At 41.6% G+C, this 15033-nt stretch overlaps 1 protein-coding gene across 1 annotated transcript in view; it reads right to left on the reverse strand.

Annotated features, from left to right (window-relative positions):
• The window catches only part of LOC104952110 (uncharacterized), a 30376-nt gene that overhangs the window by 8126 nt on the left and 7217 nt on the right, over nt 1-15033 (reverse strand). Inside the window, exons 2-3 of the mRNA XM_010778864.1 lie at nt 2032-2196; nt 613-811 (exon numbers count right to left, since the gene is read on the reverse strand). Of these exons, the coding sequence (XP_010777166.1) occupies nt 613-811; nt 2032-2196 (364 nt within the window). The remainder of the gene's footprint in view (nt 1-612; nt 812-2031; nt 2197-15033) is intronic.

Genomic DNA, 15033 nt, shown 5'->3' on the forward strand with positions numbered 1-15033 from the left:
ATTAGGCCTCAGTGGTGAACTGAACTGATCAGTGCTCTGCATTGATTGTATTTATATTCTACATGTCTCCTGCAGTGCCAGACATCTGTCGACCATAACAGAAGTTCAGACTCTTTCCGGGAAGTATCGAAGTATGGCTCACATGAGAGATGAGTGTAAATGAGAGGAAGACTAGATGGAGCAGGGTTCAGCCAAAAGCACATTGATTTGCCACCCCACGCAGATCCGACTGCCTCCTCTCTGTGTCTGATAAATGCCTTTCCTCATTTTAGTTTACTGTGCAGTTGTGCTATGTGCATGCAGGGTGAGGCCTGCAGAGGCACGTCAATACACAGTGAAGTATGGACCTCCCTCTGCAGCTTTATTCCTGAATTGTGGTCGGCAGATGCGAGTTTCGGGAGCACTCTGTTGTGACATTTCATTTTACGCTTTGCGTGTCTATTGATTTATATTGCTCATTAGACAAAATCAGTAAAGATATTGTCAAAAGGCCAAGTCCCCTCTGCACTTGCTGTCTTGAAAAGGGACGGACACAGAGAGAGGAAGCTCACACTTGTTTCCCTTTTAAGTATGTGTGTGTTTGATGAAGGGCATTGGTGTGTGCCACTTTACCTTTACTCTTAGAGGCCTGGGTCTCGGCCTCCTTGGGCGTTCGGAAGCGAAGGGGTTCGCTCAGCGGGCTCGACCCAGACATGCTGATGGACTGGACATGCACAATGTAGTCTGTCTCTTCCTCCAAGTCCCATAATGCACAGGAGCGTGTGGTGGTGTTGACTTCCTGGATGAATCGCAGCATGCGCACGTCTTTCTTCTGTTGGAGTATGACAGGGAGACGAATGGTGAATATTGTTTAAGGCAGCAGGACGAATGCTTTGTGTAGCAGTGGTGTAGGATGACTCACTTAAAGCCACTCATGAAAACAAAAAAGGGTGCCCCCATCATGTACAGGGTTATGGTTAGGCTAACTGAAGGGCAGAGTTTATATGAACTTGGTCTACTCAACAGGTCGTCTCGTATGAATTGTGGCGAAATGACGGAAAATAAATACACATAACAAGATACTTTGGATACTGAGAGCATTGATGCTGCCGCATTCACACCATCATACATAAAAACCTCACTTTCAAAGCAAAAAATCTTACAGAGTTAATACCACTCTGATAGGGTAAATATGAAGCTGGAGCAAGGAGTTGGTTAGCTTTGTTTAGCTTAGCATCAAGGCTGGGGGGAACAGCTAGCAGCTGTATATACCAATATATATACAGTATAACCAGGTTTGGCTACAATTCTTGGTATGTGTATGTTTTGACCATTTGAATTTGAACAGAGCCAGGCTGGCTGTTTTCCCCTACTTTAATTCTTTATGCTAAGGTAAGCCAACCGTCTCGTGGCAACAACTTCATGTTTAATAGACAAACTCAAGAGCAGCTTCCATTTTCCTTGTTGTTTATTGTTTGAAATAAAGCATATTTCACAAAATGTCAATAAAGAATATAAAACATTTTCACAGTCATAGGACGTTATCCAGGAGAGAAAAACAAACTGAATAATGTATCAATAACGATCACAATACATGCAGATGTATATTTCTGTTGCTATATTAATTGTCTGTTTTTGGAAAGCACATAATGACCTGTATTTGTATCGAATTTTTACATTGTATTACCTTCCTCTGCAAACTATGTTGTCCTCGGCATTAACGTCACACCAACATGTCTTGTCTGTACATGAACCTGATTACGTTTTTGTGTGAGCACGATTGCAGCGAATAACATCACTTATAACGCTAACGTCACAGAGCTGTCATAGTCTGTTGTTGTCAGAGAACACACAGGCAGTCCGACAGAAACCAGCGGTATGTGATAATTCAAACAAAGCACACTGACTCAAGAGAACAACTGGGTACAGAGAATTGCACATGGCAGCAAACAACCAGAAAATAATTCAATGAGTATGTGTGTGTTTGCATAGTGTATCCCCCCTGTTGGCACATTGACATACAGTAGCCTATAGCCAGTCTCTGTTGCTCACCTGCTGTGTGATGGCAAAGCCAATAACGGGGTCTCCCTCTGGGATGTCCCATGTCACCACAGCAGAGTTGGCTTTCACTGCGCTGATGGTCACATTGACAGGAGGCGACAAGCTATCTGCAAGAACAGAGAGAGAGAGAGAAACAAAAGCTTGTTTTATCTTCTGCTGTATTTTGAGAGTAGCCTATAGCTGTTGCAGAAATGGCCAACAGAATGGCAGGAAACCAAATTGGGTTGTGTAAATAAGTACAGAAACACAAAACAATTCGTCAGAGTGTTAGAGCTGTTCTGCCCGAGGCTCAGCAGACACTGCAGTGTGTATAATGACAGGATCGATGCAGTCTGTGGGGCAAATCGTCCCAACATTCATATAGTTTTGAGGTATTAATAAAGTTAGGAAAGTTTAAACTATGTTCAAACCACTTAAAAAATGTATAGGATGGATTGCAATGAAATTCATGGTGTCCAGAAGATGAGTCCTAATGACTCTGTTGATCTCAGGCGACAACCTCAGTTTTTCAAAAGTGAAGCCAATGTGTAAGTGACAAAAATGTGAATGAAGGTGACTTCATTTTTGTAGTCAAAATAGCTTCTTTCTTCATTTTTTACCTGAGTAAACATAATCATTACTGTCCAAACCGCTTGTTTCAAGTTCCTCAATACAGAATAATATTCACTTAATACATTTTTGGCACATTCAGAGTTTACTAAACAATAAAGCTGGGTAATCTTGTGATTGACAGGTTGTGTTTAGTGTTTCCCTTTAAACTTTGGCCCTCTGATTCTGTAATTTCACTGCATGAAAGGTATTTGTAATGTGTAAGTCACCATAATGTTGTTGAGCTTTTTGTTGCAAGTAGCCCCGCCCCCTCTGTGTGACTGCTTGATCCAACAACCAAGATGGTGATGCCTAAAACCCCAAACTCGAACTTTAACTCTGCAGTCCACAAACCAATGTGTGACATCGCAGTGACTACGTAGTTTATCTACAGTTATCTCTAGCACCATCACGGCATTTGTTACTTCGACTATTATTACAGACATTCATACACTCAAGGTGAATTGTAATACTTTTGGTGATCCTCAGATTCTTCCGCTATCTTCACTAGTCCAATACTTTGGTTCATAACCAAGTACCTGCAAAGCTTCCCATCATCCTCAGCTGTACTTTGTGTGCAGTAATACTAAGCACTTGTGAGCTAAACTAAGATCACAAACATTGCGAAGATTATACTTGTTAAGCATATTATTTTGTTGCGAGTAGGCTTTCCTGCTGACATCAGCAATTAGCTGCAAAGCACTGCTACAAATTGTGGCTTCCCATCACTTGCAACCGCTATCTGTCAGCTTATCAGTATAAACGTGCTTCAGTTACCACCAACTCTCTGAAGACGCTAATTATTCCACTGTTACTGCATGCGGCTATTGGCGCTCCTCTTTGTGTATTGGACTGCTTTAGAAATGAGGCTCATTTGCATAGAAATGGGCCAATTTTGCCAACCGAGACGATATTTGCTTGTCAGCACGGTTAGGGGAGCATTTCACCCTTTGCTGGTGCTAAGAGAGTTACACGGTTTGTCTTCGTTTATAAGTGCAGGTTTAATGGTTGCAAAAGCCGTGCAAACTATTCTCTCTTTTTTGATATTCACAACACACCTCAGACAGTCGAAATGTTTCGTTCAGTATTGAATGCATTGATTTTTAAAGTTTTATTATTGAACATAAATGACAGAGCAGCCTAAATATTCTGGGTCAAGATGAGAGTAATGAAGTCTTTTTGTCTGTCTTTGTAAACTTACCTCATGGCTACTAAGATTTCAAATTGCTTAAAAACTGCACAATTTATTAGAAAATCTCTCAATTCTGCACTTGGATTGAACTCCCAAAACCCAAGAGATCATTGGTGCAGTATTTTAAGAATATACTTTCAATGCCAGACAAAATAAAATATATTTCATGTACAAACTAGAGCAGCACTGAGGAAGTGCAGAACTCTGCCAACGTCAATGGTGCATTCAAGTGCTCCTCCGATAGCCCCATTTCCTGAATTAATACCACTAGGATTCCACATTAACTAAAGTGAAAAATAATTCCTGGATCCACCACCTGATGAGGTTCAACTTAAAAAACGATTGGGTTTTACTTCGGCTCGTGGTACACCTTTCCTATAAGTTTCATGAAAATTAGGACAGAACTTTCCAGTATTCCCGCTAACAAACAGAAGAACAGATCTGAGACAAAAACATAACCTCCTGGATGAACAACAATAATGATGCCAAAAATCAAGGAGAAGAGAAATAGAAACTCTGCACATATACCAAAATCTATCCCTCATTACAACTGTTTGTTCATGGCTGAACAGAATGAAAGTCAACAGGAAGTCCTCATTACATTCTGAAGAATCCATTGACCCGTGTCATTATTTTTGAAAGATGCTGTATTCTAAAACTGAACGAAATACAAGTATGATTAAATGATAACAGCAGGCAAGGTCATGGGCTACAAGACTTGACAATAATGACTTGGCTCATTTTCTAATGAAGTGTGTGATTGTGTGTGTCTGTGTGTGGTGGCCTGAGCTGTTACACAATAGGACTCTAATTACTGTTCGTGTTGTTTTTGGTTCTTTACCAGAATTTCAAAGTGCCTGCAATAGATGAGAACACACTCATTTGTTTCCAAAATATTGAAATGGATCTTTCCTAGTTCTTTATTATTTATGTTCTCATTAAACTATTTTAAAGTTTAAACTGTGCTAACCATAATGGATAAAACATGTAATTGACGTCACTGTCTTGCTGTACAGGTGTAACAATATGTTGTGGCTCCATAATTGATGACACAAATACACAGACATATCTAGGAACTAGATATGAATTACAATTAAACAAATGTAATTTAAATCCAGTCAGTTATGACTCGCAAAGTGCCCTCCTTGTTTTCATTTAGATGCAATTAGCGGTTATGCCTGAGGGTCTAATTCAAACCTATCAAACTGTGACCGGTCCAGAGGTCTGAGCTGCTGCCTGGAGAAGCTGGAAAGGCCAGGAAAGAATCCACGGGTCAGTAAATCGGTTAAACAGAAGATGCTGTACGCACAGTAGGATTAATGACCATAACGCCTTTTGAAGACATTTTCCAACCATGTTCAGATGTGCTTTTTTTTTCTCCTGTTGTCTGCACATTCTTAATGAGATCTTTATCATTCAGTTTATATATGTTATTGTTATGTAAGGCGCTTATTTTATGAATGCACTCTCTTAGAGAGTTAGAGGAGAGGACTACAGATGAGAAGACATACACGGCAGAAGTGAAAACATCCAAACACACATTATGGGGTTTATTTCATACTCTGAGCCAGATGTCTAACACTTACATTCACCAAATGTTAAATTGTCATTCCTATCTTTTGTATATTCTATAGGTTTTTATTGAGGGGGTTGTTCATATATTCTGTATCAAATATTTAAATTCTAGAATCATGGCGAAAATTGATTTCCTTTAAAAAGAATGTTGACAGTGTTTCATTTATAGAGTAAAAAGAGATCTAAATTACGCTTTGGAAAAACCATTTGACAAGTGTTTAAATAAAACTGATTCCTGTCGAAGAAGTGTATGCAAATTAGAAAAAATCTAATAAGATATTGCTTCATTTAAACATTACATTTCAGAAGCCTTGGCAGACAAAAAGTGAAGTTGTATGGTGATTTCGATCAGTTAAAATGTTTACCATATTCTCCTAGTGTCTTCTCTTAAAGTGATCTTTTGCGGTGTTGGAATGGTTTGCCACCTTTGGAAAGAGCCAGTCTGGTGGACATCAGTTCTCATGACTCACTGCGGCCTTTTGGGATTGATTAATATTTGTAATGGGAAGCAGAAGTGAGAGAGATGAATGGAGAGGGGGAGAAGTGGTCACTCTCAGTGATGCCGCTCTTCTGTCTTTAATGGGATATAAATCTAATTTAGCCCACCAAATGCAGTCAATGAGTTATTGAATAGGTTACCACTCACTTGTCCTTCGACGGGTACAAATCACACAGCTGATAATTACAGGATGATGAGCTGCAGTAGCACTTGGATACTGACATACTGTACATTGGGACGGAGCAGGCCTCTGTTACAGCCCCCCCGACTCCCGCTGACACTGTGATGAATGGCCTGACTAACACGACAGGATGAAGACCTGCGGCATCTCTTCGTCAGCGGGGACTCTGATGTTTGACGTAGATATGCTTTTGTTTATGGTTTCCTAAGAAGCCTGAGGGGCCGCCGTCTTGGGCGGAGGGGCTGATGGGACTGATGAATTCACAAATCAAGCTCATTATGTCTGTTAGTCCTCTCTCACTGACTATGTCTCTCTCAAACACTAACACCGCTCTCAAAACACACAGTGATAGTTAACATTTAGCTCCTAATGCCCTTCAGGGAATACATTAATTTCTGTAGCTGACAGACCGTTGCCCTGTTAGCACATGTGTAATACTCCTCCTGGTTGGAGACTTGTGAGTGCTAGAAAAAATAAATAGATAAAAGGAATCACAAATCGATGCAGAAGGAGCTGAGGTATCTAAACTTTTGATGTTACCTTCACACCAGTTGTATGGTATATTGGCTCTGGAACAAGGAAACAAATAAGTGATGTCTTTTAGTTCCTATACATTTAATCACAAATGAACCAATCAATGCTTGATGATGTCATACTGCATTATCAGCTCTACATGAAGCCATGTAAGGAAATCTAATTCTGGAGTGAATCAAAAGTCAATCAGACTTGAGATGCTCATTTTATTAGAAGTAGAGTCTAGGAACAACACAATCAGAAATGTTACTCTAATTGAAGTAATGACTGTGCTCACCAGTGTTGGGCAGGTTACATGTTATTTGAAAACTTTAACCAATTACTCATTACCCATTACTGTTTAAAAAAGTCATACAATTACTGATAACTCAGCAGTGATTGTCATGCGCCATATTACATTATTTGTAGTTTTGGAATCATTAGGAAGTAGAGCGGTCGTCCACCATTTGGGAAGTCCGTGTTGGGATCCTCAGCCCCTGCAGTCAACAAGTGTCTTTGAACAAGATACTTAAACAAACATGGCCGACAGTGTTTGAGTGTGTGTGAATGTTAGTTCCCCTGAGCAGATAGCACCTTGAGTGGCAGCCTCTACCATTTACAATACTCTTTGTTAGATCTGTAACAGCTTTCTTGTCAAACAAGCGAGCAAACCATCCCACCCCCTATCCAAGTTTGGGTCGAGCTCAAAATACACAGATCCCACACTACCCATAATTCAACTCAATTGCCTTTAAACTCCATGCCCCCAGTTTGTGGCACAGGCTGTCTGTTATCTAATCCCAGATCGGGCCTGGAGATCTTCCAAAGCTCCTGCAGAGCCACAGACTATTTTATAAAACATTTATAGGCTTAGAAACATTCTGCCTCGACTTGTTCACTGATCTTTATTTGAAGTGAAGTCTTTAATGGGCAAGACTGAAGAAAAACAAGAAGAAGAAGAAGAAGAAATTAAAGCTGACGTTGACTTTTAACATGACTTTCATTGACTACATGAATACATCAAAACATTCTAACTTACAGATAGAAGATAGAAGGACCCCCCCCCCTCCCTTTGCCTTAAGACTTTTAAAATCTTATATATTTGCACAGAGCTGTTTAGTCTTTAACAAAGCCTCACAACTTCTGATTTAACTATGTACTTTCTCTCTGCTCCTTACAATGAAGCAGCCTGCTGGAAAGCCCTTTTGAAATTAGATCTTTTCCATCTTCAAATAATGATATTTTTATTGCTGTTTGTAACTTTTGAACAACAAAGTTGAGTGGAGCATTAATTTACTGTAAATAATACTGACTGGCTGTTGGCAGTAGTGAGGGAAATATTGTGTTTTCTATCTGTCAGAGACGTTGAGATTACATAAGAGAAAAATGATAATAAAAAAGATTATAGATTGTAGGAAATGGCAAAAAGGGGGGGAGTAAAATTAAATAGTATATGCCCTTGTTATTTATCCTTAGCTGTCTTCTAAACAAAGTTAAGCGATCTCTTTGATTGTCCTCACGTCCCGCAGTTCTTGGTCACTTTTGTCTGTCTTTGTTCGTCTCCTCTCCCCCCCCCGTATGGCCACTGAGGGACAACTAGAGCGGACGCTGGCTGTGACCGCGAGCCTTGAATATCCACACACATGACATGAGAGCCAGCTCTAATGAAACACCAGACAAATGTCTCTATAAACTCTCGCTCATCGAGGTAGCACACAGTCTGCCTCACCCCGAGAGATGGGGGTGACTTTGAGCAATGACGGGGGTCCCAGGTGTGTGAGTGTGTGTGTGACTTTGTTAGCACGATGATGATCAGAGAGACGGCTAATTGTCTGTCCCATGCTGAGAGAGTGTGAAGGGTGACAGCTCCTTAATATCCCCGTCCATTAGAGAGCACACCAGCAGTGACTGTATACAGTCAAGGAGAGCTGCTGTTTCACCACACACACAAACAGTCCCAGTCCATGAAGCCTATCATTCTTTAACGAACGTTCCCTTCATCTCTCTGACCTCAGAAAGACAGGATCATTGCTCCCACTCCTCTTCCTCCAGGCTCGCTGCCGACCCCCCCCCCCCTCCTGCCTGTCTCCTTTCTGCAGGACGTTCGATGTTTGCTGACAGCCAGCCCCTCATATAAGCTTTGTATATTTAAATGTTATCACAGTCTGAGCAGAATTTAGTTGACATGAATGACTATCGATATATCAGAAGATTATGAAAACACCTGGATACAGATCGTATGTTTTGTATGGTGTAAATGGGGTTTAGGAATAGATGAATGAAGCCTTCGAGTGGCCTCAGACTGGGATTGGGCTATAATCCCTCCTCTCATTGTGTATGGTGTAGTGGGTTGTGCATTGGTGTTCAGATCAGGGGGTCATAGGTTCATACCCCACTGCAGTCAGCATGTCGTTGTGTCCCTGGGCAAGACACACTTCACCCCAAATTGCTCCTGTGGGGATTGTCCACAGTATTGAGAATGTAAGTCGCTTTTGGATAAAAGCGTCTAACAAGTGACATGACATGTAATCTATGTATTTTTCTCCTTTAACAAGTGAAAAGCATACAGCAAACACTTGGCTGCTTCATTATTGTATTTGTCAAGAACATCAGAAAACAACCAATACAGCAGAAACTGATTTGGATCCACTGCCAAATCTAATATGTTGTCCTTTGGCCCGTGCCACACCGTTCCAGAAGTTTAATTAAATGTTGCCAGTAGTTCTTTGAGCTTCCTTGAGTTTGCTGTTTCCCATTACCTTCACAACAATAGCCAATATTTGCAGTCTACTATGTAATAACATAGTGGTGCAAAATCAATCTTAACTGATGCTATTCAGCTTTTAAAAGGCCACAGTTGGGAAAGTACAAAATAACATTGTTTCATCTTACTGGGACATTCAAACAGAGTACAGCTATCTGTGCTTTTCCCAAGACAAAATGTCTGTTGTGAAAGAGGCCAATATGATTGAGCTTTTAGTAAAGTTGACCAACTACTGCCCCTGCTGTGGATATTTAGAAATCTTTGAATGTTCAGTATACCAGAGCAACCTGTGCAGCTGAACTACGGTAGGACCCGAGCTAACTGCAACTGTCTGATTCGGTGAAACCCGAGCAGACAGCCGGTGCTTTTCGACTAATCATAAAAGCTAGCAGGGTGGTGTTCCAGCCTCCACCTGCTCCTCAGGGGACTGACTCACCTTAGTACATCTCTGCAATACTTCTGAATGTGTCTCTCTGAGTCAGGCCTCTGGGCCGGCTCTGCTCCCTGGATGCTAATGAGCCGGGCTGTAGCTTGTGAACTAACATGAGAACGACCCGTTAGCCTCATCATATATATTATTGTTACCCCGCAGTTCAGAAGAAGGCACAGGCCCCGGGCGTTTGTGACTTCACAAACTCCTTTATGACTCCTTTATCTGAATCCCTTTGGGGATCGCTGTGTAGCTACAAATTCATGATTAGCATCTGAAACCACTTTAGCTAATTTCAGGGCTAATAGTAAGTAAACAGTCACTTTGTAGGTAAGGTGTGATAACCAGCAGGTGGGAAGAATCCAGTGCACTTGGTAGGGGGAAAACATAAAAGTTCACGCAGCAGCTGTAATGGCTAGAAAGCGGCGGGCCACTGGGGAATGAGCGGCTATAAATTAGCACATGTTGATTAACGCGTTGAAGCTAGTGACGACGCAGGGGGATTACAATCTCTTGCCGCTTGTTTCACACACTCACATGTGTGTGAGCTGCGGTCACACTGTGCTCTAGGGTTAGCTGGTAGAAACGCCAATGTGCCATGATAGAGCCATCAGGATTTTGTGCTGATCTGCAGTTTGCCCTTGCATGTGTTGGAGCAGGGTGTGGTGGATAGGCATACACCCAGAAGTTAGGAAGATCACAGAGTGACACGAACACGAGGCGTTAATGCATCTCATTTATAAGCTAAAACATCTGGTGAATCATGCAGAAGTGCTATCTGACACGTGTGTGTGCATCAGAGCCGTTACGCTGCGTTATGTTGATTTATAATGCCTTCTTCATCAGAGACTGCCTACTGTTTCACAACCGCTTATCTCTCTTCCCTATTTGAAATGTTAAGTAACCACAAAAGGCAGCTCTATGAAAATGATATTTGTTCTTCTTCGTCCTGCCATGTAGCTCTTGGATCTGTGTTCACCGCTTCCTTTTCCGAGGAAATCCACCTTTACAGGGTTTCTGTATAATGCAATCCTATATTCTCTTTTGCTTCCAACGCCTATTTTTCTGACTGTAATAGAAATCTTTGTTGCTAATCCTCCCCCTCACATGCATCGTCTCGGTCTGTCTCTCCAATGCTCCTCTCTATATTTTTATTACAGCTACTACACCAGGGCTTTTTGGCAGCTCCTCCATAGCCTGGGTGTAAAGCTCTCCGCCTCTAAGTGACACTTCAATGGGAATCTGGGTGGAGATGGGTGAAAAGGGAAGAGATTCACTTTGGCAGGACACACTCATGTACTATTCTGGTATTGATTAGCCTCACACTCCCACATTGGCTGCTGATCAGGTTTACAATGTGGATACTTTGAAGATTACTGACTGCCTAAAGATGAAGATTTCCATTTTTATAAACAGCCTGTTGGTGTGTTGGAGGCTGCATGTTCTGCCCCTGCACATCACAGCGGCCCGTTACTGACAAACAATAACTCCAGAGGGGCTTTTTTCTTTGTTGAATAAATGAGTTATTTACTCACAGGAAATTCATTTTCCATCCCCGCTAGCCACGAGAATGCTGACGTGGGGAGGGAGACATTACAAAACAGACTCTTTCTCCCTCTCTTTCCATCAGATGGCACACGCACGCACGCGCAACTTTTTTTCTCTAATTAAATGTCAAAAGGCAGGGTATGAAAATCAATGCAGCATTGTGTGAAGAGAGAATGCTTGCCAGCTACTTAAAAAAAGGCAAAGGAGTGCTGAGAGGTTGATTATTTATTTGACGAACCCACTGTTGATGAAATCTCAATACATATGGGAGGGGGCTGATGACGCCCACAGCTTGATATAATGCTATGAATATGAAATTAGCGTTTGATACATAACTGTCCTCTTTTAGCTCTAGACTTACTGTTTCTCTCTCTGTGTGTATACGAGCACAGCTGGTAAAGTGACGCCTACAGAAGCTGCCTGGGAGGATTGGTATCACAGGCAGATGGAGGGGGACGGGGACGTGAACAAATCTCGCTATGGTTTCTCCACGTTTCACGCTCTCCGTCTCTTTCAGGGTTTGTCTTTCTCTCCTGTGGCTTTTTCTCCCTTTTGCATTCGCTCATTTTTCTCTTTATCCAACTGTGTGTCTCTCTAGCAAGCATCCCCCGGAGTAAAACACATGCTGTGTGACTGACTGCTGCCCCTCCATCCCAGACCAGACTTGCCAGCTCCATGGCACAGAGGTTGATCATGGGAAACTGACTGACGTACACACTGACAGGCACACCCACGTTACATTTACACAAGCATGAAATAAATAATTCTATCTGTGCCAGAGAAAAACGGGAGAATAGGAGACAACGGACAACGAGCAAAAGTATCTATGTTAGTGGTGCAGGTAAGCTCAAACTCCCCAAGTGCAAAAGACTGTACTGTAAAACACACCATCTGGGTGTCGATAACTCCCCCTCAGGATTTGACTGTTGTGTGGCAAATAAAAATTGAGTTTTAAGGCTCAAATATACAAAGTCTATGTGGCTTTTTCCCTTCCTTCCTCTTTTGCAGCTTCTGCTGAGAACAAGTAACTCATAACATGTAAATAATCATCCTTCATTACAATAAAGTAGGCTACATATATTTGATAAAACCAATTATCTAGTCGTGCATATTTAGAACTGACTTGATACATATGAATGATAAAATAGTGCCTCTGGATTTCTTGAAAAAGTCCATCCCTCATGCACACAAATAAATAAGTAATTAAAGGGGCCATGTTATGCTTACTTTTGGGTTTATACTTGAAGTTTGTGTCATGTCTCCATGCTTTAATGTTCAAAAAGGTCTTTATTTTTCTCATAGCGCCTGTGCTGCAGCACATCTGTTCGCCCTCTGTCTGAAGCCAGAGCCCAGTCTGCTCTGATTGGTTAGCTGGCCGGCTCTGTTGATAAAGATCCCTCCTCTTAGTTTATAGAGGAGAGTAACCGGGTACCTTCATTCTACGTAAGGCCACACCCCTTATTAGGTGAAAACACTCGCTGTCATTTGAATGGCGGTAAATACAGATTCTGAAGGAGCCCAATAACAATGGTCAGCGCTAGCTAGCCAATAGAAGCACGGGTGTTACAGAGGTATCTATCTTCTTGTGTTCCAGTAGCAAAGAAAGGAAACAATGGAGGCGTTTCAGGCAGGGGGGGAGGGAGTGTCTGGGAGTCAAACTCCCTCCGGAGGGAACACAGGGATTTTAGCCTTTGCAGACTATTTACATGCACAAAAATACTACAGGAAAAGGAAAACCTCGAAAAGCAAAACAGGGCCCCTTATGACAACAACAACAACAACAACACTACCAGCATCTCTACTTGTATTAATGTCATTGATTCCCTCCAACAGCAGCTCAGACCTCTCTCCACCTGCATGCACTCAGATGTGACAGTAGACAGATGACAGACTGCGTCAGCGAGCTCCTGCTGCTACGTCAGTGTTTTGGCAACGCCATCTCTATCTCCCACAGGCCGGGGCTCCAGATGATCGCTCCAATCTGTCCTCTAACGCCTGCTTCATTCCAATTTCAGAATATAAAGAGACATTGTTACATGGTTAAAGAATAGCTTCCAAATGAAATCAAATTAAAAAGCATTTTTTCAAAGAGAAAGAAATCTTGACCATTCTCTTTTATGTTTCTAGCTCCTGCTGTTTGATCTTAATCTTGCAACCAGATTGCAAAAGCTTTAGAACATATGAGTCCTCGCTATCAAACACAAGGCCATCGCTCTATATTCATCGGTGTCTCTAAGTCGTTTGCTTTTTAGAAAGAAGAAGAGGCTGAAGAGGTGCCGGAAGCCGAACTGTGTGGATAGAAACATCCAGAAGTACTGGTACTAATATAAAAGCACTGACAGGTTTATCAAAAATGACTTTTATTTAATTCAGGTTGAAAGGTGACTATTAAAAGAGAACACACAAAGAAAGATGAGAGCAGCTTTGACACAACAACAGACAAGCTATGGGGGAGGACGAACCTCTCAAAAATGTCTTTGTTTTTTTCTCCTTCAGCTCTGGTTCTTTGTTCCACAAATTAAATGGCTCTGTCACATCAGGCTTATTAGTTAGTACTTCCTTTTATATTCCTAAAGCTTTTGTGTATACAGTAAAACTCATATTAGACACACTATTATACACAAAACGGTCTGTCCATGCCTCCTAAAAAAACACAGCAACAAAGCAGTACTGTGGTTTGTTAGTGGTGTAATGCAAACAAAACAACCACAGGATAATATGATAGCATTTCAAAGCTAAACTGCTGTATTAAAAATGTTAACAACTGATCATGAAATATGTTGTGGTGATGGTATTTTCCTTTAAGATAAATCAAAAACTATAAAAAAAACTCGGATCTGACTGTGTTTTTCCTCAGTTAATTTGTTAGACCATGAAAGAGGCCCTATTATTTTTTTTTGGCTTTTCCCTGCCCTGTGTTATATAGGTTTGTGTGAATGCACATGGTCTGCAAAGGCTACAATTGCAAAGATCCCTTCAGAGGGAGTTTCTCTCTCTCCCCCCCACCCCCCTGCCTGAAATGCCTAGAGTGGACTCCATCGTTTACTTCTGTAACATAGTGGCATCACTGTGACACTCCCAATTCTATTGGCTATTGCCAACACATTGTACGTGAAGGAGGTGACCTTTCTGACGAATCTCTAAGTGGTGGACCAATCACAACAGAGCTGGTCAGCTAACCAATCAGAGCAGACTGGGCTCTGGTTTCAGACAGAGGGTGAAAAGAGGTGCTACAGCACATGTCACGGCTGGAGGGCAAGGTACACAGGACCCAAAGGCAGAATATCCAAATTCAAAAATACTTTTATTGCAAAAATTAGCAACAAAGTAAAAATAAGGCAAGGCAAAAAACACAAAAATCCCTCTGAACAAAGAACCTTCCAACAACATCAAATAATCCAACAAAGACCAACAGAAAAACCAGAACCTAAATGCACACAAACTAATCAACTGAACAAGACACAGATGAGAGGGGAGGAGACAACACCGGGCACCAGGTGCTCACAATCAGCAGAAACAGACACGATGGGAGGGGAAACACAGAGACAGTAAACCAAAGACAGAACCAGACATGACAAAAACACAACACAGACAGATTGTAACACCTAAAGCATAATCAGGCTACAGCCGTTGTGTATTTTATTATGTGAAGCACTAAATGGTCTTAGAAAGGTATTGACTCTTTGTTTGTAGATATCTACTA

This window comes from Notothenia coriiceps, unplaced genomic scaffold (genome assembly GCF_000735185.1).
Source record: "Notothenia coriiceps isolate Sejong01 unplaced genomic scaffold, NC01 NC01_scaffold00019539, whole genome shotgun sequence".
Lineage (NCBI taxonomy): Eukaryota > Metazoa > Chordata > Actinopteri > Perciformes > Nototheniidae > Notothenia > Notothenia coriiceps.